This window comes from Leptonotus elevatus, chromosome 19, assembly GCF_054856555.1.
Source record: "Leptonotus elevatus isolate MCC_2025b chromosome 19, RoL_Lele_1.0, whole genome shotgun sequence".
NCBI classification, from domain to species: Eukaryota; Metazoa; Chordata; class Actinopteri; order Syngnathiformes; family Syngnathidae; genus Leptonotus; species Leptonotus elevatus.
Genome location: NC_141257.1, coordinates 5230814 through 5254880, shown reverse-complemented (window position 1 = coordinate 5254880; position 24067 = coordinate 5230814). Strand labels below are relative to the sequence as shown.

Genomic DNA, 24067 nt, shown 5'->3' with positions numbered 1-24067 from the left:
ATATGTGAATTTCTTGAACGAAAATGTGAAACTTTTTGGTATGTTTGATTTTTTATTTTTTTTTATGTTTGAACTTTCAAATTGAAACAATGTAATTGTGCAATATTCAACGTACCATTGCAAATGAATGGATGCATTTTCGGTTGCAATATTTCGAATTTTGGGAAAACCGTGAATTTTGTCGCGACTTATTGGAATGTGTTGAAGGTGCAGCATAAATGCCATATGTGTGAATGTCACAGCCATGACCCCTGACAAAAAATTATTATATTTTTCAGCTCAACAACTTGCTTTTATTACATTACTCTTATATGTATTGCAAAATGGCACCTGGTGGTATATCTCAGTCTGCATGCAATGAACACGCGATCTGCATACAGACGTTGTCAGAGTCACGGAGGCCACACTATCAGCGCTGATAAGACGCATCCATGATCCCCGCCACGTCCAACAGCAGCTAAGCCGCCCACAGCGACAGATTACAGCTGTCTGTTTCTCACATCTATTGGCGGTATCTTCCTACCCCCCCCCCCCCCCCCACTAACCCCCCACCCCCAATAGATCTTCTCAGAAATAGCCGTTCACACCCTGGAAAAATGCACAGGGTGGACGCTGGAGCTTATGCAGAAAGAGCTTTAAGGGAAGGGAACAACCAAGCTAAATCCACTTTCAAATTAAATTGTAAAGGAAAGGGGTTTGAATGGGACGGATTATATTGTGCTGCCAGCTCAGCATCAGGTGAGGAAATCATGGCCAATCGACAGCATCAGGCATTTTCCTGGGAAGCAAAATGGAATGAAGGCTATTAGGGACGCGCATCTCTCCGCAAAAGATGTTTCTATATGGTTTTTCGAGGGGTGCAAAAGGATTCAAAGACGATTCGAATTTAAAGGAGAACGATTCAGTTCGACTTGGTGGGATTCCCGATACGATATGGGACGGCGCCGCTCAAAAGGAGATGTTGTCATTTTACATACATTGATTTGAATACATTTGTCAGTAATGTAAATATGTCATTTCCTTCAATAAAAAGATGATTCCATACCTCAATAGACATATTTCAAAGTGGAACGATTTGATTCACTCACATTTTATATATAAAAAAAATTTCGGTTCCAGATGATTTTTATTGTAGACTTTTCAAAAAAGCCCGAACAAGAGCATATTTGGAGTTTTGCGTGTTTACAAGACCTTTCAAAACCCAAATGACAATATTTGGGTTATTAAATTGGGCTATTGACTATTTGACTGCATGTAAACATAGTCATTCTAAAACGGAAGGCGCACAAGTCGAAATTCCGACTCCGCGAAGATTAATCAATTAAAATAGCAGCTTGTTTGTATGTAAGTTCATAAATTGATTGCTGGTTAAATTTTTTGTTCCAAGTGAAAGCAAAAAAAAATTAAATGCAACCTAACAATTGTCAAACAATTAGAAACTCAGGTAAATCGAGTTTAGTGTTTAGACGTATCGTTTTGATCGCCATTTAGTGAGATTTCACAAAAAAATACAGTATAATAATTAGTAGTTAGTTTTCCATCCATCAATTTTTATTTTTATTTTTAAGAAATGTGAAAGTAAAACTGAATGAAAACGCTAGGAATTCAAAAAAGGGCCCCAAAAAAAAAATAAAAAATAAAAATACGCTTAGAGGGGGTGGATTTTTAAGCATATCGAAAAAAGGAAAATGCAAATTTGGGTTATGCCAATTACCGCTGGCAACACCGAATACACGTCACATGTTTTGACCGGATATTATGGTCACACGTACGTTTGTAGTACCAAAGCAATGTCGGACGATAAGTAAGGTATGTTTGGGGGGGGACAAATAAACAGAAATCTTTTTGGAATTAAAGAAGCGAATATGAATTCTATTTTAGATTGAAAACAGTAAAGAAACGCTACGGTTTATCACGAATTACAAAAGCAAACTCATAGACATCATCGCGCGGTGCAGTCGCTTCCTGGTCTTCTTCTTCTTTCAAATTACTGGTGGATCACATCTCTATGATGTATACCGAGTCCCCCCCTCTCAATATTCGCAAAAGAAGATCAGATGGAAACGTCGCAAAATAGCTAAAAAGCCTGCATTTTAACATTTTTCCATGATGCGACATATTGTCTTCTTTTTTTTTGTGTGACAGGGATTCTTAATGCATTTGTTTAAAAAGGAAAAGTAAAAAGAAAAAAAAGGCTAGAACAAAAAGGAATTCACCCTGACAATTAAAACAAGAATTCAATCACGCTGTAAGCGAAGCATAGTAAATTAATTTTACGGTCTACGTTGGGATTGTGAGAGAAAGGCCCAGGGAGGAAAATGGATGAGTTAATTACGGCGCTAACAAGAAGGGGGGGGGGGGGGTCGTTGTGCAGCACAGATGCCTCTACATCATTGCGCCCTGACAGCGGCAGGACAGCTGAGGTGCCATAACGAGGCGGGCGGGCGGGCAGACTCGGTAGCCTGTCAACACCTCGGCGCTGACGTTATTGGCAACCCGAGAGCAGCAAATATTAGAGCAATTATACGGCCACTCTGTGACGTCTCAGGGAAACATGGCGAGCAACGCACACTTATCTTGCCAACACGCTGCTGGACTCCCGACTTGTGAAAGGACATTTTCATACACCGTAGGATGGAAACCTTCCTACCCAAAAGTGCAACTCGGAGGCAATATCGTATTTATTTATTTATTTTTATTTTTTTAAGAGCTCAGTATTGTTCATTCGGAAATGTCATCATCATTGCTCTTTATTTTATTTATTTTTAATTTTTAATTTTTAATTTTTAATTTTTAATTTTTAATTTTTAATTTTTAATTTTTAATTTTTAATTTTTAATTTTTTATTTTTTGTGTGTGTGTGGGTGAGTATGTGTACGTGCGTGTGTGCGTGCGTGCGTGTATTTGTTAGCTCACCAAAAAACCTATTAGAAAAAATCTCATACCGTTCACCTAAACCGAACACCGCCGTCAGGAGACCCGAGGAAGGACCAAAGAAAAATATCGTATGTTTTACCCACAGAAAGAAACATAGAAGCATCAGGACGTCTGTGGGAAGGAGGCGGCTGTATTTTTGTACTCCCTTTTGAAACAGCGTCCGGGTGTTTTGCCCGTGCAGCGGGCCAGACTTTCCTGGTTCACAGTCGCAGGAATTCCGAGCCTTGAAAACTCCAATGACTGATTCCTGCTTAACTCCGCGCCAGAAAACGTCAGCAAACAGAAGATAGGAGCAACTCGCTCTCCATTAATAAAAAGGAGGGAAGCCGCCACAAGCCGAGTCCAGCTGCCTGGTCTTAAATCGCACATGTGCAGACAGGTGCGGGTGCTCGGGTCAGCACATCTCCGTGACGGATCTCTCCCGGGCCGTCTGAGACTATCGATCACCGTGATCAAAAAAAAAGAATACGCTGTATGATAACAAGAATTATTGCGGACGACAAATCGCAGGCAACGATGACGTCTGCAATCAATCCAGCGTCTTCGGAGCTGCCGTTGGACTCGTTTATATCCTCTCTTTAAGACACCCACGTAATTATTGATGAATGGGCCACGTTAAGCGAAATTTTGCTCTCCTTTTTCAGAAAATGCATGGATTTTAGCCCAAGAAATACTCAATTAGTCTTGAATCATATCGTTCGGCTTCACAATGTGTTGTCTGCTTTTGGCTTGCCCGTGTGCTTTAGTGTTCGTTTATACAAGAGTTGTGTTGGACAATGAGCAAAATCTTTCATTTTGAAAATGTATTTCCATTATTTGATAAAGGTACGGTTTATTTTTCGAAGTTGGCCTTCTTAACGCGTTGACCGCATGGCATTTATTTACTTTTTGGACAAATTCTTACTAACTTCACATTAGTTCTGCTTTTTACATATTTTTTCCAAAACATCGACATCGCTTCAATTGTAAGAAAGCAAGACAACCTTTTTTTATTGGAGTATATTAATATTCGTTACTAGTCACTCGTTTTCCATCTTCCAAATGTCAGTATGAGTTGTGTGAAAAAATAAATACATGACATTTGAACTTGTGAAGTGAAGTGTGATGGTTTCCTTATTTTGTTGACAATTTAAAAACAATGGAAGAACATTAAGTGCGAGGCCGTGTTTACGCCAATAAAAAACAAAACTGCAATCATATTTTTAAAATCGAGTTGGTCACTTACTGAGATGAATTTATTCCGACAAGTTAAAAAAGGTGACGGCGAGAGTTACGTTACCTTTTCTTTGTCCCGCATGGAGCCTTTGCCCAGAATGGACATCTTTGTGAGCGTGTCCTCCTGTAGTCTCTTTAACGAGTTCCCACGCGGGCCGAGAAGTTTGCCCACAAAGTTAAACTGCAGGAGAGAAAACAGAGAGTGGAGGGGATCAATCAAGTCGCTGTTCGCTCGAGATAAAGCTCCGAGACGCTCGCGTCCATTTGACGTCGTTTTTAACCTAGAGAAGCTCTTTCACCAAAAGCTAATAAAAACCTTTTCTTTCCTTGCTCGGCGGGGATCAATACAAGCAGTAAATCAACCGTATTTTGTCACCGTAAGGGCTTTTGTTACGTGAAGAAATATCGGAGTCGCCATCGACCATATGTTAGTGAATTACTGAATTATAGTCTTTATTTTCCGAATTTTCATTAACTCCCAAGGTCGCTGCGTTTTGTCATTGAAACCCGAATGCCGTGCCATCACGGTGCCAAGTCGCGCTGCGTTCAGAGACCCGTCAAAGCGAGAGGAGCCTCAACAGTAGCCAAACCCAATTTCGCTCACAGCCGGCAATGGCCAAAGTGAGACAAAAAGACGGCCAAAACCTTTCCCGCCGAACCGCACGTTTCCTTCGCCAGTGACTTAGCGCGACGTCTCCTTTAACCGTTGGAGTCATCAATTAGCTGGCGGGAGGTAACGCCTCACCTCACCCTTTTCCTTCAACCGAGCTTATTCGGAGGCGGCCCGCCAATTGCTAGCTGATGGCTTTGAGAGGGTAGCGCTTTAGTGATTTACTCTCGCACAGTAGCAGCATGTGGTTAGGGTGTTTGGATTCTTGTTTACAGTCCCAGCAAGGTTGCTGTTTTTGATACATTGTATGCGTGTCAAAAATATTAAGAATGCCAGCACTTTCTGCGAATGCGACCATATGCGGACGGCCGGGTTGGAGTGCAATACCCACTGCGCTCATTTAAATCTAACACGAGCAAAATGGGGTAAGTGGCCTCCTGCGATATGTTGAACTGTTGAGTGATGGCTATTGCCGCTGTCCCATAATAACCTTGTAACGCCACATTGGAGCCATTAGGACTTTTCAACATAATGAGATTCCCTGTGAGAGCGAGATTGCCCCATGTACTGTAAGGCAATCTAAGCAATGAATGTTTTTTTTGTCCGCCCAGACTGTAATCCAAAACGCACCGCCTCGTCAGACCACACCTTCTTCTGTCATTTTGTTTTTGAAGAACAGTCGACATCAAGTCTTTCGCTGTTACTTTGTACTTATAAACCATGAGCCGGCAACAATGGATATTGGAATGTAACATTTTGGAGTAGATTCTAGACAAGGTACATTTTCCTTAACTTTGATCATAGGGCAAGTTTGATTTAGTCACTTTATCTTAGGGAATAGCGGGAAACCATGACGACGTCAACGCAGCAGATGGTATACATTTGGCCTACGGTATAGATTTGGATTGTTGACGACGTCTGACCACGGAGCCGCTAGCATCACTCTTATAACCAGCTTTGAGCGGCGTGTCCAGGGCAAACAGGCACCCATCATCCTCCTTGCTGCTCATGGAGGAAATGCTAGGTGCTAAGCTAGCTCGTGCTGCTATAGCTGTCGCGGCTACTGTCCTATCAGAGCTCCTCTAAGTCACTAATGCTTTTGGCTCCATGGTCTATAACAATTATCACTACAAAACTGGATAAAAAAAAAATCAATAATTGGACAAACCAAGCAAGAAAACAAAAGGACAGCAAAGCCATGCTAACCGCTAAGGCTACCAAATATGAAAAAAATCAATAATTGGACAAACCAAGCAAGAAAACAAAGGACAGCAAAGCCATGCTAACCGCTAAGGCTACCAAATATGAAAAAAATCAATAATTGGACAAACCAAGCAAGAAAACAAAGGACAGCAAAGCCATGCTAACCGCTAAGGCTACCTAATATGAAAAAAATCAATAATTGGACAAACCAAGCAAGAAAACAAAGGACAGCAAAGCCATGCTAACCGCTAAGGCTACCTCATATGAAAAACAGAACTTTGTGGTAAATTTGTTAGTCTGCATGATATCTGATGGAATATCATGAATGACTTTAATTAAAAAAAAAAAAAAAAAAAAAAAAAAAAAAAAACTTAAGATGATTGTAGACTTTTTTTTTTTGCCCAAGTCAATCCACCAGAAAGAGGTTGTCAGGAAATATTTTGAATATGCTGAGTGTAACCAATTGCCTGCACATTCATCATCCTCCACGTGGATCCAGCCTTGATCACTGAGCTGTATTGTGGTATGGAACAATGACTTGCAGGGCCGGCCAAAGTCGTATTGAGCGCAACTTTTCATTCTTCTCAAACATCCGACATGGTGTCAAGTCAAGGGTGATCGTGACAGATAGAAAAGGATTCTGGGGGGATATGATCAGGGAAAATTCATTCATCAAGGAGGATCTGAACTTTCTGGTAATATTTAAAGTGTTTTTGAGTTCATTTGCAGAATCCTAATAAGGATTTTCCTTAAAAAATTTACTGTGTGGAGCCATTAAGCAGAACACAAAGCACAACCGTTCCAATATCTTTTATTTATGGTGGATGCCTATTAAACTAACATGATCTACTTTTACATGGGACTGCTTTTACTTATGTTACCATTAACATATGAAATGATGCTTATATTTTGATCGATACCGCTAGACATAAATGAATAATAAATGTGTCTTATTAAAATGTACTTGCCAAATCCTATTTATCTACAGTGGAAAGCCATCCGGGCTATAATGTTAAAATACATGACCTTAAATTGTGAATGTGGAGTTCCAGTGGGTTCATGCAATTTCCGGAGGTGCATTAAGACATACTTAAGTTAAAAAGCACATGACATCAGCCAATATGTTTTGATCGGTAATGCCATTCCTCATATGGAAAATATGATCCAAATATATGAGTTTTCTAAACATATAAATCCCCGACTGTTTATCATCCACAAAAATCTGTCCTGTGACTAATGCTCCCGGGGTTTGCTAATGCGTTCGGTATCATGAGGGATTATGTGACCCGTCTGGATTCATGTGATGTCATTGCGCCACGGGAGCGGATTGTGATGCTATGTTGGGAAACGGTCGCAATAAAAGAGGATGTGTGTGACATTACAAGAACCTCCCACTTTCTTTAGGATAAAAGTAGTGAGGGAAGGTATTATTTATAACCATCATCTTGAAACAGGCTAAAGAATGGCAAAGAGCTGTGCGGTGTGGCGGTGGCGGTGGTGGTGGGGGGGGGGGGGGTGTTTACTTCAGGGTAAGCAGCTGAGATCTTTTCATCATTCGCGTCTTATGGCTCGTCCTGGCGCTCAAAAGGGAGCCCGAGCAGAGTCGTTTGTGCTGAGGACAGCAGGACAAGAAGGAGAGTCGAGGGATCAATCACTTGTTTCTCCAGGCAGGGAGGAACACCGCGGTGCTGGAAATAAACCACCGGGAGTCCTTAACGCCTTTGCTAATGAGTCTGTAGTGCTTTCCTGCCAAGAGATCCGGCGTACGAACCACTAGTCGACCTTGCTGTTGATTCAATCGTAAAAAAGAGATTCATAGAAACTAGTTTGTTGTTAGAAAATAGTCATGTTCATCTGGAGATGGCATATACAGGCCAGCTTTTGACTGATTGAGATCTTGGGGTTTGAATGATGAATAGAAATATCAGGCACCGCAGCAACATGGGAGAACGTAAACCAGGAACAGATTCATAGAAGCAAGACTACAAATCCATCATCTTTTTTTATAATGATAACAGAAGATGGCGGCACTAAGAAGGCTGGCGAAAGATTCTGGTTGGTAGTAGGTGATGAATGGTCGGTGCTAGATTTCACTTTTCTTTCTTTTCTTTGATCCTTCCTCGGGTCTCCTGACAACCTCATGACTCTAGCTGGATTCTGAAGTATTCGTTTTAGGTGAACGGTATTGGATTTTTAATAGGTTTTAGGCGAATTAATGAGCACACGCTCGCACATATGCACACACACACACTGACCAGATACAAAAAAAGAAAAGGAGAAATGAAAAAGAGAGAGAGCAATGATGATGACCGAATGAACAATACTGAGCTCTCTCAAGAAAAAAATTTTTTAAAAAGGTTTTGTGGCGAATACATCATAAACCAGCCTAAAAATCTGCATCTTCTGGTGTTGAAAAATTCTGTCTAATATGTATTTTATAGATATAGTATATTTTTTCATTAGCTAATTTAGAGGTGCTTTTTTTCTTAGTCAAATCACAATGTTAAGCCTGTATCAGACTCTTCAGTATCTGATGAATGTTTGCGAAGCTAGCGAAAAGTTTTCATTTTGATCGTTTTCAATTTCATGTTAAAATACAAAATAATACAATCAGACCTTGTGAACTTTGACTTGACTCGGATTTGTTCGTGACCCAAACTTGACTCTGACCTTTGTGACTCCAACTGGAATCAGTAAAAGTGGACTTGGCTTGAGTCTTGCATGAAACAACAACATGCAAACGACGTTCCTCATCTTCTCACTAAGTGAGCAAAAGTTAATAAAAGACGGAAACTAGTATTTTGTGGATTTTTTCCTTTCTTTTTTTACACAAGTACGTATGTACTTTTACATAACTCGAGAGTAGGAGTAGTTTTGCCACCGAGGGTTTACTATAATGGCAATCTGTCATACAGCAAATAGCTCTTTTTACACAGGCAGAATGTCTCACGCACGCACGCGCACGCTTACACACTTCGAAATGGTCATTTGGAAAGGGTTGCGCCATCCGAATGCCAGAGCCAAAAAGGTGATGCTCAGCAGCACAAATGAAGGGAAAAAAAAAAATCAATTTAGATGAATGGCTTTTGCCATCGCTACCTGCCAAATAGAACAAATTGAATTTGTCTTCCCCCCGGTGGCTTGTTGGAGCTCTAAATAGCGTATCAGTGGCTCACCTTATCAAATATGTCAAAGCAAATGCTGTGAAGCCAGACTCTAAGCACAGAAAGCACAAACCTCAAGTTGTTATCCAATTAATTCAAACTCTTCTTGGATGTACATCTTATTTACTGTGCAAGTAATGATCTGAATCTTGATGATAGTTGCTACTTAGGATGTAAACAGATTATGAGCACGGTTACAGGGATGTTGCATGAGCGGTCCATTTGAGTCCAGGGTGGATTATCTCACCAACTCTTAACCTTGGAATTTTAGTAGGATTAGAAGGCAGTAAAAAAAACGAAAACAAACTCACGCCGAAGGATGTTAGAATCTTCAATTAATCAGGGTTTTTCCCGTGTACAAAACTCAGAGGCGGCCACCTTATTTGCTTGCCGCCTCCAGCCTGAGTGACTGATAATGAATGAATGCTTTAACATGATAATAGTCATATTCTTATTGGAACTACAGTAATTTCTGGACTATATGACGCTACTTTTTTCACTTGCATTCGATCCTGCAGCTATTACAAAGGTGTGGCTTTTCCATCAGATCACAATGGGGCGCACTACAAAGGAAGCGCAATAGCATCAGGCAAAAACAAACCAAACCAAGTGAGCCCAAATACAGTAGGAGAGACAGAACGAGAGAGAGACAATTTGCGCCCTCATTATGGAAAAGAAAATAGACATTAAAACACCCGCGGCTTATAGTCGGGTGCGGCTTATATGTGTAACAAACTCTAGTATTCCCAAAATGTAGCTCGCGAGGCTTATAGTCAGGTGCGCCTTATAGTCCAAAACATACTGTATATTCTTATTATTGAAACATGGAATTATTCTATGTTACCTGTAAAAAAATGAAACAGAGTCAGTTGAATTTACAGAATCCATGCACGTCATGACGTACGGTCAGGATTAGGGATGTTCGATACCACTTTTTTCTTGACCGATACACAACTCTTGAGTAGTCACCGCTACTGATACCACTAGTAAATAAAATTTCCCACCCATAAATGACAGATGATTTTAAAGAAAAACCTATATATCCCAATATATTATTTTTCCTTAAAATTGCATGAAGTTAATGGCAACTTTGTATTTATATAATTTCTAATTTCTGCCGATAATGGTATCGGTCAATGCCGTGAGTACGGAAACCTTGAAATAAGACCTGGTATCGGTAGTCACCCATCATAGTCAGGCTGATACCACCTCTGCCTCAATTTGAGCCAGGAAAAACCCTGATTAATTACGTTTTTTGGAATGCTAACCACAACACGACAAGAAGTCTAATATAGCAGAAAGTGCATTGGCCAACAGAAAGTGTGGCATGACCTCATATTCCAGTTAACCAATTTTCGATTCTTAAGCCCTTGCGTGCTCTCCTTTTGTGGCAATGCACTGGAATGACTCGAAAAAATGCCTTTAGGAAGAGCGAAAATAGCTGTTATTTACCAGGTCTAAATGAGAATTCCATCGCAAGAGGCAAGAAAATGAAATCCGCTGTGAGATAATTCCCCTCAATCATATATTCATAAATATTCATAGACATATGAATATGGTGACACATCAAAGTGGCATTGATCAAGGTCAGTGTAATAGAGATATAGTGTGTGCGCGACAGAGAAACAACTCCTGAATACTTTTCTACTTGATAAGATGTCCTCTTGATACGTTACGTCTAACAATATTCAACAATACGACAACAAAAACCTCAAGGAGCTGTTTGTGAGGAATTGAAACCCAAACTAGAGCAGGTTGTTGCATTATCTATAAATAAACGTCGCACATTCAATGTCCCGACTTACTTTAGGAAACTGCTTGACTGGTATCAAAACTTTCTGGCCCAGTTTCATGTTCTTGTTGATGACGACGTCGATGAACTTCTCTTCCTCCTTGCCTTCATCCTTCTGAATCTTGTCAATTTCTGAAAAACAGGAAATTATTTTATTCTTTATTTTGCTTGTTCGCAAAATTTTTTTATTTTTTCCGATCATGTTTTTTTTTTTTACGCTGCCAACGAGTGTGATCGGCTGATACCGATTTTCTCTTTATTCTTTATTAGGATGCCCATTAGCTTCCACAAAGTGGTCGCTAAACTTTCTGGGCTCCTCAAATTCCATTCTGATACCGATCACGAATGATGTGCACAATTTTTAATTTAGCGATTATTCTGTCTACTATTTTTGCGATTGATGAATCAGATTCTTAAAAACAAAAGATTCTATCCAAATGCCATACAAAAAAAAAGGACATTATTTCAAATTGACAGTGCAGAAAATACAATGGTTCAGTTACTGGTTTGATCTGTAACGTGCAGTATCCATATTGCTTAGACCAATTATCGGCTGGCAATCATCTGCGCACATATCCGTTTTTTTTGACAAATATCGGCATCTGTCTTTTTGGAAACATTTGACAGCCGATAAGAGATCAATTGAGATTCCCGTTAAGATTCCTTAACTAATTGTACACATGTGACAATACGGCAGTATAAAATTCATGAATATATGACAAATTAAAATGTGAAAAAATGTCAACAACAAAAAAAACTTGTGTGCACTTTAAACCTGGGCACAGTTACTACGGTGGGTATGTGAAAGTGCAACAGGCAGTTTTAATACTGTGCTCAATTAAAAAGTTCAATATGTGCTGCTGTTTCGGTTAGCAATGTAGTCCAGTTTCAATGGAGCAACGCGCATCACCCATGTGAACGGGTACTTCAGACACGACATGTCCAGCTTTGCCAAATTTAATATGGGCAAATTTCTGTGACCGTTGCCTGCACCTTTAATGTATTTACTTTTGTATTATTTATTTATTTATTTATTTATTATTTAAATATTTTATGATGTACTTTTTTATTAGTTATATGCAATATAATTTGGATAAAACTTCCACTCCATAAAATCCAATTAAATGCAAAACAAATGTTAAAGTCGTAGCAGGATTCTTCTTCTTCATTACTATTCTTAGTCGTTGACCTTTGAATTCTGCATTTCACACAAAGCGAAAAGGAAGCACAAGCACCTGTGCAACAATCGTCGCTTCATCTTGTACTTCTTGAAAGGTCATAGGAAACATTTAAAAACATTTTCACTCTAATAACCAAGTAGCACAAAGCCCGTATCCAAATTTCCGTCCATTTAAAACAAAAGTACTGCTCGATAAGTGAGAATCACTTTGTGAGGGAGCTCAGGCTGAAAATACAAGATCACCCAAATTAAATTTGGGTCCCTTCAGCGACACTCATGCATGTGTTGGTACTCTAAACGTCATCTCCTTTTCATTTGAGCTGATATAAATTTACTAGGACAGACTTTTACAGAGTCCCTTCCATGTTCTCAGTGGGGTGGACACTTAAGCATGCACTTACAAGCTAAAAAAAATAAATAAATAATAATAATAATAATAAAAAAAGTTGCTCCTGACACTTTTCTATTGGAGCCGCGGTAGACTTTGATGTATTTAGAGGCGTAACCTTGAACACTTAATCAGATGGATAACAGCGGCCTCTCAATGCTGGTAAAATTATTTTGCAGAAAGGGCAACTTGTGAATGCACAGAGGCAACAAGAAAAAAAAAAAAAAAAACTCCTGGCAAGAGAAAGGGTGAGACGGAGGGCAAACTCCATCTCAGATTTGTTTCGTGTAACATAAAAATGATTTAGAAAAAGATGAGGGCAGCCCAAGCCGTTAGTGCTTTATTATTATTATTATTATTATTACTTTTGGTGACTGCTTCATATGCTGCGAGTGAGTTTTAGAGACACGCTGAAAAAAATAAAATAACACGAGGAGTCATAAAAGCACAAAAATGTGTCACAAGATGAAATGTTAGAGGAATAAAGACGAAAAAAAACATTTACTTGCCAGAAATACCTAAATGCTATATGACTATTTGCATAAAAAATGTACACGATAATACTTGCAATGTTTGTGTTATTTTTTGTCCCCTTTATTCATAATTTTACAGTAATAGTAGAAGCAGTAGAACATGTTTTTTCTTGCATATTTACTTCTTTCAAATTACATTATAGGCTAAATTATTGTAATTATATATATATATATATATATATATATATATATATATATATATATATATATATATATATATATATATATAATAATAATAATAAGTGTAAAGTGTAAAGTAGGACACTAATCTGTAAAAAATCTTAAATAATTGGTCAAAATCTGTGAAACATTATCTTTTTCTCTTAATTGACTAGTAAGAGAATGATGAAATCAATCGTTTTACACGTAGACAGATGAACTACACACACATTTTTCAATTATGCTCAGGCAAAGATGTGCAAATTAGAATAAAAAAAAGGGGCTTGTGATTTGTCGATAAAGCTCCCACTGCATTAATATTGCAGGAAGTAATTAAAATTCTTTGATTTGAGTTTCTTTTTTTCATTTTTTTCTCCCAAGGATAAAGGATAATTGAGCTATCAGGGATATAGAGATATCTTTGAGCCCTAGTTTATCCTGAGGGTGGAGCGAACGCACGCATTCTGAGAAAAAAAAAAAACCCACAACAACATTAATATTAATGCATCTCCATAGCAACATGCCGACAGATTCCTTCCTCAGCGAGGTGTTGCTGCTCTCAAAACACTCGTTCTGTGATGTGCTGCTGCTGAGATTGTTAGCGAGATTGTTTCAGCTTCAATTTGGCCCACTTTTGCTCTCTTCGAGGAAGAAGATTTGACTTATTAAGTTGAACGCCGCATTTCGCATCCGAATTGACCCCCGACAGGCGCAATTTTGCAAACAAAACGCAGCCCGGGATGAGTTGCGGGTGCTAACCAACCGCATTTTTTTTTTTTGGGTGCTGGGTCGTTTAAAAAGCGAGCTGCGCACCACCTCGGCATCATTAACAGCTGTTGAGAAGGAGGAGATCCTAACACTGGCGGCAGCATAATGCGCCTGGTTTGTGCTGTATTATTATTTTTTTTTTTAGGAGACTCTCCCACGACTGCAAATGTCTTTATATTCAAATGTGGCCGCTTGGAAAAGCACAACAAAAACCTTCTATGAATCAGCCTCTTGGAACGCTAAGTGGTGATAATACGCTTAATAAAAGGCTATGAAATTGTCTCCATATGGACGGAGGAATAGATTTAAATGCAGCGAAACCTCTGCAGTCAAAAGGGACTAAAACTTAGAACCACGGTCAGTGGAAGAAGAGAAATTACATTACGTTAGTAATTGTAATTAAATACATGACTTCACGAGTTAACTAACGATTAATCACAAATGTTATATCTGTTCTAAATTTACAATCTTTTTTTTTTCTAGGTTTTCATACTCTTGTTAGCAAAAGTGGATTATAGAAATAGTTAATTTTTGACGTCTATAGTCGTCAATGGCAGTGAATGAGTGAAGACACGTGAATATGTCATGTCCACTGGGACCATCTATGAGTCTGAAGGGGTTAAAGATCCGTGAAGTGAATTTAGAAATGTGGTTCATTATACATGATTAAAAATAATTGGGGAGGGGGGGGGGGGGGGGGGGCAGACTGAGAACTATGCAGTATGTGTTAGCATCAGTGGCTAATCAGTGCGGAAGCATACATTCATACAAAGTACAAATATTCTTATATATAAATATTCTTAAATATTCTTCAAGGCAACTGTGACATTAGTTTGGGTCTTGAATAAAATGAACAGAGAAAAATAGTAAATACAAGTGTAAATGAACGCATAACAAGCGTCAGGAGGCATGCAGTGCGCATACGACCTGCATTGTTGTTCAATGTGGCGGAACTGACTGCTGCTTTACAATTAGTTGCACATTAAAGTGTTTCATAGCATATGTTTAGTGCATTACCTGCTCCAGCTGCAGCATGTTGTTTTATCTAACAGTGGCATTTCTCTACGTGCCGTATCTTCCGGCGCAAAATCTTTCAGCGGCAATAAAGACACGCTGACAGGAGTTAGAGCGGCATTAATGATCTCTTTGGTCTGGAATAATAAGAAAAATGTTTGACATTTCAATTAAGCAACACAGCAGGTTGTTGTTTTTTTTTGCACAGCCTTTGACGCTAAAGTACTGTTACAATATGTTACCTCCCGGCCATGTTGCGTTCTTCTTCTAATCATGCGGCGTGACAAAAGTGACACGTTATTCTGCTGTTGTTGTTGGTCTGCTTTTTCAATTGCAAACGTGCATCTGCGAATAAATAATTGAGTCGAACGTAGGAAGACGACAGCGAGTTGCGCCCTCTGCACCGGCAATAAAAAAAAGTCTCAGATGAAACGCGGCGCAGAGTTTATATGTTACTCTTTAGTGCATCTGATGCCGACAGACTCATTACTTTGTTTTGCAATGGAGCAGGAATGTCACATTTATTATTCATCTGCAGAAAAATATATACCTTAGCACTTAGCTTGAGGGAGAGAAAAAACACACATACATAGGCATAAGCATACGTTTTGAATCTTATTATGAGGATTATCATCTACTGGGCACAGAACCTTGTGTTTCGTGTAGACTTTTTTTTTTTTAAATTTGAGACAAGTGATAGACATAACAACAATGGGGAACAACATTTTTGTTGAGTTTTTAACTACTTTTTGGGTACGGAATCCAAAACTGTTTTTTCTCTATCATCTATATTTTTTTCTCAAATTAAAAAACACTAGGATGAAATGGTAACAAGCTTTGAAATCTTAAATAAAAATAAAAAACTTAAAAAATAGAACTATATAGAGTTGAATCGTAATCAGTTCTTATTACAGCTAATCAGTGCAATTTGCTTATCTGAAGAAAGAAAAAAACGACTGCGATTTTGGAATCATGTCAATTTTAGTTTTAACCAGCATAAAAATCGGACTCAACAAAATAATTTTCCCTAAATTGTAACTCAGTGTAATAATTGATTGTGTCTATAAGAGGCACAACAGCGTGCAGGACTCGGATGCAACCAGCAGAGGCGCTGTTTGGCACTTGAACTTATTACAACACAAAAAAAATTATGTCGTGCCAACACTTTGACTCTCTTTCTCACAGTCAAGACAAACTGTGCTTGCTTCAAGCTGTTTTTTTTTCATCAAGTCAATTATTCCATAAAACTGACACATGAAACAAAAGAGAATCAAACAGTGTTTATTTAAAAAAAAAAATCTATAAACCCAATTAATTTGGTCTAATGAAAGATTTTTAATTTAACGCATCTGCCGGGAATTAGCATACATTTTTGTTGTATTACACTGAAGTTGCACAACTCTAAATTCAAACTTTACTGTATACATTTTTTTTTTTTTTTTTAAATAAAGCGATCATTTAAAAACTTGCAAATGATGAACCACCACAACACAGCAGAACACTGTATGGCATATTTAAAATTTCAAAGAAGGGAAACTAATGTATGCACAGTAAAGCAAATGTTTTAAAAGCAGTGAGGTCATACATAAGTTCATTATGGAGAGATTACAGGAAATGCAAGCTGTAATAACCTCATTAATGCTACACCCAACTGTATTTGCATAAGACCATGCTTTCCCGTGTCTCCATAAATTAGGACAAAACGAGCGTTCATGTTTCTGTTGTTGGTTGGGATAGCGTGTGCCAAGACTCGCGGGCAGCATGGTCAGTGCCAGGCACAGTTTGCCTCGCGCACATCTCAAGAGTGCCCGCCAGTGTGACCACACGCATTTAGTGTAAATCACAGATTTGAGGCCATAGCCCTCGAAAGCAAAAACACTACCAAAAAATGAAACTCCTTAGCTCACTCCTGTGCCCGAAATCTTAATTTCCCTCCTCCAATGCCTCGACAAGGTCAGGCTGGCAGCAGGAATTCGTCTCGCCCCCCCCCTAATCTGGAGATTACATTCTGAGCGGTTGGGGGAGGACCCTCCCTCTCTTTCCCCTTCTCTCGCGTCGCCTCCGTCTCTCTCTGCAAGCCCTGCCAGACTGGCTCTCGACTGCGAGGTAACGAGCCAAGACCCGCTTACAGTGTCGAGATAATGTCCGCGGATTAAGACAGAGAGCCCCTTGAGTGGCGCCTCCTTCATCTCAGAATGCGGACTGTGAAGTGTCAGGGATACATCCAGCTAGCAACAGACACCATTCTCAGTCTTTTAAATGGTTCTTAAAGCCTCTAAAACACCAATCTGACATTGGTCAATAGAACCATAACATAGCCTAACTGTTGGCGCATTGCGCCGTAAAGATGAAGAAAATACAAACCACAAAAAAAAAATAATAATAATAATCACCAATCTAGTGTGGATTTTCACTCCCGTCTCATCCCACTCCCACAGCAAAAATCCCGTCCCTTCCCAGTCCCGGTGAAAACGGCTTCCGTCCTGTCCCGCTCCCATTCAAAATTACTCCCACTCCCGTACCGCTCCCATTATGGAGGTCAACTGCATCATTAAAAAAAAAAAAAAAAAGCAGCGAATGTAAAGAAAAATACAAATGTAAGTGTGCATCTGTCCAAGATTTTTCCCCCGAACGGATATTGAATTAATCCTGCTCCCATAAAGTTTTTATCCTGTCCAGTCCCAATTCCGCGATTAAAGGTAAAGTTCTCTCCCATCCCGCAGCAATCCCCAAAAAATGTCAGCCTCTATTCTGCGCATGGGTGAGAACAAATTCAGCTCCATAATCGGCAGCGGTAGTCACTATTCCTCATTGATAGAAAAAAGAAAAGAAAAGGCAACCGCAAAGCAGAGGTGGGCACTTCCATCAATCGTCAATTGACGTCGATGACGATGCCCACCTTTCAGCGAGTGCTTTATGATGCGAAGCGAAAAATACACAGAATGTGTACGGTGAATGAGTACAGACATTCCTACCCATTCAGTGTATTTTTTCGAGGCTTTCCGCCATAAAGCATTCGCCAAAAACGCGGAAGGTGGGCATCGTCAATGACGGGAATTGACAGTTGACGGAAATTCCCGCCTCTGCCAGAAAACTCTTTGCGGAGGCAGCATATAAAACATAAACAAAGCTTACCGCGATGCACGACCTTAGGCTTTCCATCCCTTAACCATTTATCAGCGTTTGTCACTTCCTGTTCTTGTCCCTTACGCTGGTTCGCTCGACAGCCAATCAGAGTGAGCAAATGCCAAAATCGCCCGACGCTGATTCAATATTGCTGCAAACGCCCTGCAGACGCTCTGGCAACGGCTCCGACGTCAACAGCCTGTTCTTCTCCAATCAGACGCCGCGTACCGACGCCCCGCCACCTTCTGACTCTCGACGTCGGATTTTAGCCAAAAGACAAGTTGAGATAGATCTCACCGAGATGCTCTTGTTCACATGTTTCCGTTTTAGCAACATTTCTACTTCTTCAAGAATGCCAGAATGGCTCAGGGCTTCCCGCTCCCATGCGACATCGCGTTATTTGATCGTCATTTCGATAGTTGCAGGGTGAATTCATCTTGGCGCCTGTTCACTTGAAGACACACTCTGGCGAATGGGATTATCCAAAATGTTCTCGACCTGCCAAAATTCTCACGCCTCATCTACCAAATCATGAGAAGCAGCGGAGGATGATGGGATGAAGGTCTGCAGCAAGTGTGCCTCTCCTCAAGGTGGAAAAGTAAAAAGTTATGTTGCCAGGAATCTTAGACGTTACGGTAAATGATCAAGCTCACCGTGTCTAACACACCCAACCGTCTTATCCCGAATCTTACATTGCTTGTTTAGTACATGCAAGTTTAGTTGGGATCAAGAAAAAAACAACACTGAAAACTAAACTTTGAAATTCTGAATGTGAAATTGGATTGTTCCTTAGGCTTCAGAAATAGGTTAATAGTATTCCATCAGTCCTGATCGGAACACAGCATCATTAAATATTCCGTTTAAAGACATAAGAAATGAGCAAACAGTCCCCTGGAAAAAAAAAAGTCCTGATATACAAATGAGACCTTTTAGATTTCAGAAACAGCAGTAAAATTATTCTCCATGCATGTTGCCAGTGTTTTCATCTTGTATTTTTGTGGTAACTTGACTGGAAAAAGTGCAATTTCTGCAGAAATTGCGTGGGAATGCTGAAAAGCTGAATGCGATTAGCTGAATGTTAAGATTTGAATGCATGTGCTTGTGAAGTAAATTGAAAGATAAATGATGTGAATTTTTTTTTTTTTTTACTTGTAGTTAAATGACAAATTAATACAAAAGAAAACTTGAAATGCAATCTCTCTAAAGTGGGAAATAATAATTTCCGAGAAATTATAATCCATTTCCTGATCTGATAGTCAGTTGGCATTGAACCATCGGATGTACTAAAATGTGGTCCAAGGCGGGGTTTGAACCCAGGTTCTCCGCCATGGATATATTGGCAATGTACACCGGGCAATGATGATCAGTTGTATGGATGGAAGTGGGCGTGGAAAGTGGTACTTGGAAAAAGTTCAATGTCCGTCCCATTGAAAATGAATGGGGATTTATATTTAATGTTAAATTGTGCAAATACTGCAAGTAATGTGGAATCAGACGATATATATACCCCGAGAGGAGTGAATATTTTAAGCAAGTTGAAATTTGAATGGTGTAAATCGGAAGTATTATGTGGGAGTTATTGCACGGCAAAAAAGTGGGGAGGATAAAAATTTAAAAAAATCACAATAACATTTGCGGGAATGCTGAAGCATTCTCACAAAAAAAAAAATCCAGGGTTGGGCCACTCGTAAGTAGGGATATAACGGCAATTTGTGATATTCATATTCAGCACATCTAATAAAAATATCTGGTTGCTTTCCATTTGTGCAGTTCAAGCACCCACCGGTGGTGCAATACAATTTGAATTAGGCATGTTTTGTCCACCTACAACCTGACCCACGCTTATCGGCAGATGATGGGAAACACGTTTGAGTTCTTCCGCACATTGACTCGATTCATAAATGCCTCGATATTAAACGTTGTTAGTGATGTACATTGAGGTTTAACGTTCCCTGTTCTAACAACAATCTGGTTTAATAGTCAGTTAAAAAGCAGGGATTATCATTAGACTGAATTTCCTTGAGTTGGGGAGAAAAATGATCAATGTATCTTTTATACGGTACAATCTTAGGTCAGCAATTAATTCAAAATGAAAACGGTCCTTACTCAAATGTAGGACAGCAATCGCAGATTGCTTGAAGAAGCGAAATTGGTGCAAAGTTTGCATTTCATACCTTATTCGGAACTGTATTTAGGTCTCCAAGTTACTTGAGTTCACTTACCTGAAAAATACTGTTCACTCTATAGAACCAACAAAGAAGCACCTGCAGTCTATTATGAAACAATTATGCTTATTATTTAAAAAAAAAAAAAAAAAAGGAAGTGCAGTGTAAACCTACAGGGTGACCTGCAGTACACATAATGAGCAAATGCAGAGCTATACTACACAAGCGGCCTGCGGTGACCAATCACTGTCTCAGTTAAGCACAGCACCGGCAAGCCTCCGCTGCTTTGTCTTCATTAGGCTATCAGCGCACCAGTGTGTACAACAGAACAGCAAGGCCAGAAGATGCGAAAGTTCTGGATGGGTAAAAGAGCAGGCTTTAGAAAGAAGAAAGCCCCAAAGATAAATCAACATTTTAATAATAAATCAACCAAACTGGCTTCTTGTTTTTTTTTTTTTAGAAAGAACCACAGCAAGGCCACCGCATCCCACAATTAAGAAGCACTGATGTTTATGCTTTTCAGTATCCTTTCCCCCCTAATGAAGTTACCCATAAAAACGTCGTTAGGCTGTGAGAAGGAGGCGGGTCAGGGGAGGGGAAATCTGAGGATAAAACCGTGGGGCTTAATGAACATCATTATCTCGACCTCATCGTAGGCAGTTTTATCAAGATATACGCTGAAATCATCACAATGAGCAGTAACTCCTTCACTTTCAAAGTCAAGCTCACGCAGCATCGCAGGTTCGACGACCCACTGATGAACCAGTCGAAAATTTAAGATGGTTAATATCCATCCGTCTATGTACGCTTTTCTGCTATTTCATGACTTTCGGGAGTTAGACATCCTGGATTGGTTGTCAGCCAATCACAGGGCACATATCGCATATCACACCATCACCGGGTGGGAATTGAACCAACGCTGCCTGCAGGGATGTGAGGCAGCTGAAGCACTACACAATCAGTGACCTGATCTTCCGACTTGTCCCAACACATATCAAACTGAGAAAGAAGAAGCACATGACTTGGACCGAGAAGAAGAAGACATCAGAAGAATGACGCCGGATTCTATGAATTGGTGGAAGGCAGTCCAGGTGACAGAACCCGCAAAGAGGACTATGAATTCTTGTAACCGAAAATCAACGGTTTTTTTTTTTTTTAATAATATATTTAATGTTGACACCTGGCAGTCCACAAATAGCAAAAATCGGTGTATAATTGTATGTATTTTTTTTTTAATTAATCGGCCGATTTAATTGGTCATCTGTATTTTTGACTGCCAAAAATCAGTATCGGCTTAAAAAATATCCATATCGCTCAGGCCCAAGTGACAAACGTTGATAACCATGAAAATGTTGGTGACGATAATGTCAAAATGAAATGCTCAAACCATTTCATCTCCACGACCTGCAGCGTTTTGTCTCATTCCCAGCACTTTCCCTTCACAGCTTCTCCTCTCCTGAGACTAAAAGCAGCTCAGACAAGTCCTCTTCCTGACTGTGCCAAATCAATTACGTCGTCGCTCTTGCGTGCTAGAGAGCAGCAAAACCGAGAATGGGGGGAAAAAAAAAAGAAGATCAATATTGCAAATGAATTAGGGTACTTTGATGTTCTCCACTGGTGGGATCTTAAGTCAGGCTCGACACAAACTCTGGATTGGCTTTACAAAACAGGGCATTTAGTTTTACCACGTTTTATCGACAACTGGGTCATGTCAAGCCTCCAGCTGTCCAGCCTTTTATTTTGTTATAAATTGACCACAAAAAAAACAACAACACCACTCAAATGTTGTTTATTGATTACGTTTTTTGTGGCTCACTGGCTTGGAAGTCATCAATGTGTCAATAAAAACATTCGCCTATATATTTATCAAATTAGTGTGAAAGTACATGCTTCTTTTTTCTTGCTGTGGTAGCGAATTAGACAGGACTTGCATGCATGGATGGGAAAACTTTCTTAATAGGGAAGACTGAGAAAACAAGTTGTTTTTAAAAAGTGTGTTTTTTTTGCAAAGCTACACAAGTATCGAGGCAGAAATTAGGATAATAAGTCCCAAAGTTGATTCCGACTGCTGATGCAGTAGTGGCTCGTTTGGAAAAAATAAGGTATACGCAAACTTTGGTAAATGTGGTAATAATTCACTTTGAGCAAGTATTTTGTGGGAGTGGAGGTGGTTCAAAAATGTGTCGAATTTCAGCAAAGCAAAACCAATCACAGGTTAATATTCGTTTTATGTTGTGTGTGTGTGTATATATGCACACACAGTTTTTCGAGATGCAAGTCGTCATTTGGCTAATTAGCAGGTGCTAGCTACCGAGCTCCCTAGCTAGCTCCCCTGGTGCTCGGTTAACTGACAGGGAGCCCCTGGTGCTCGGTTAACTGACAGGGAGCTAGCTAGCTAGCTAGCTAGCACAAGGGGCTAAAGCCAAACTGTGGCAGGTTTTTACTTTCTGAACCTGGATTTTCCAGCTCTGCTAATTAGCGATATGATGGCTGTATGGTAGCCGTGAACTAAGCCCAACTAATTTCTTGGCAAGCAGCAATTTGGAAGAATTCTCTCTCAAAAAAAAAAGAAGTCTTTACTGCTATCATTGGATGATAAACTGTAAATGTAAAATTTTCAGTGGAGTATGGCAGTCAAACCATTTTGCATAGCCCGGTATCTTTCCGTACGAGTTCCTACTTGATTCTCTTGAGGGCATTCTTTTCCATCTAAGTCCAAATCTATTACTCACGCTGTCCAGTTTGTGGGCCGTAAGCATTCCAATGCTTACATGCCACGTACCATGCAGACACCAGGTCACAACGGCAAATCTGCAGAGTACTGGTTTGTCCTCAGGTGAACGTAACATCCACAAGACGGATGACCCTTTGTATTAGAAAATAGCATGTTTGATGGCACGGCACATAAATCTGCTAAAATAATGAACATGTAATTTGACTGCTTGGTGATGAAGTGCTGCTTTCATGAGTGAAAATATAATTGTACCTTTTACTTTTATTCATTTAATTTATATAAAATTATTCATTTTAAAGACACCTTAGTTGTGGATAAAATGCATACCATGTCTCCTTTAAAGCAAAAAGAAGTTCCGAGAGTAAATCTCGTGCAGAAGTTCTGGTTGCTCCGACTTCCATATGAAATAAAATCTTGATGACGACGGGCTCAGATGCTTTTAAAAGCGTAGCCGCATGCTTAAAGTGGTCTTCTGTTCAAGGAGCTGTGACAGGTTTTACGCTTACAAGCGAGAACTTAACGGGTCTCACTGGCCACTAAGAAGGCAGCGGGGACTTAGCGCTATCTTAAGAGTGGCTTCGGACAGCTGCACAGATGATGTGCGTAAACGAGGGGGTAAGTGAGATCTAAAACTTAGCCCTTAGTCACTTGTGCATAGTTTGAGAACTGGAATTTAATGGAATATGATAATGATGTCTTGCAAGCCATTTCACAAATCCACAGATGGTCTAAAAGTCAGAGCTTGTTCATATTTGTCATCATATAAACTAGCGGGTAAATCTCTTGCGGGCCTTTTTTGATGATCAAATTAATTTACACCATTTGGAACAACATACTTCAGTGAGCTTAGTATTCCTTGGTGAGGTATAGAATTACCTGAAAGTAACATCCTTGTAAAGAGGACAAGATGATACGCTAAGTTCTTGCTTAAAGACTCACACATTGAAAATGTTGACGGTTTTCATTTGCTTTTCACTTCATCTTGTTATGTAGCGATACACATGCTAATTGCGATACGTGAGAAACGCTCACTTTGAGGTGGCAATGGAGGCTGGAAGTTTCATCTGCAATGTATAATG

The 24067-nt window shown here is 39.6% G+C and overlaps 1 protein-coding gene across 10 annotated transcripts in view; it reads right to left on the bottom strand.

Moving 5' to 3' along the window:
• khdrbs3 (KH domain containing, RNA binding, signal transduction associated 3) overlaps positions 1 to 24067 on the bottom strand; it is a 135037-nt gene that overhangs the window by 83059 nt on the left and 27911 nt on the right. For 9 of the 10 annotated variants that reach the window (XM_086062628.1, XM_086062625.1, XM_086062627.1 and 6 more), the window contains exons 2-3: positions 10935 to 11053; positions 4217 to 4333 (exon numbers count right to left, since the gene is read on the bottom strand). In XM_086062628.1, the coding sequence (XP_085918754.1) occupies positions 4217 to 4333; positions 10935 to 11053 (236 nt within the window). The remainder of the gene's footprint in view (positions 1 to 4216; positions 4334 to 10934; positions 11054 to 24067) is intronic. The other variant, XM_086062634.1, reaches the window with a different exon arrangement.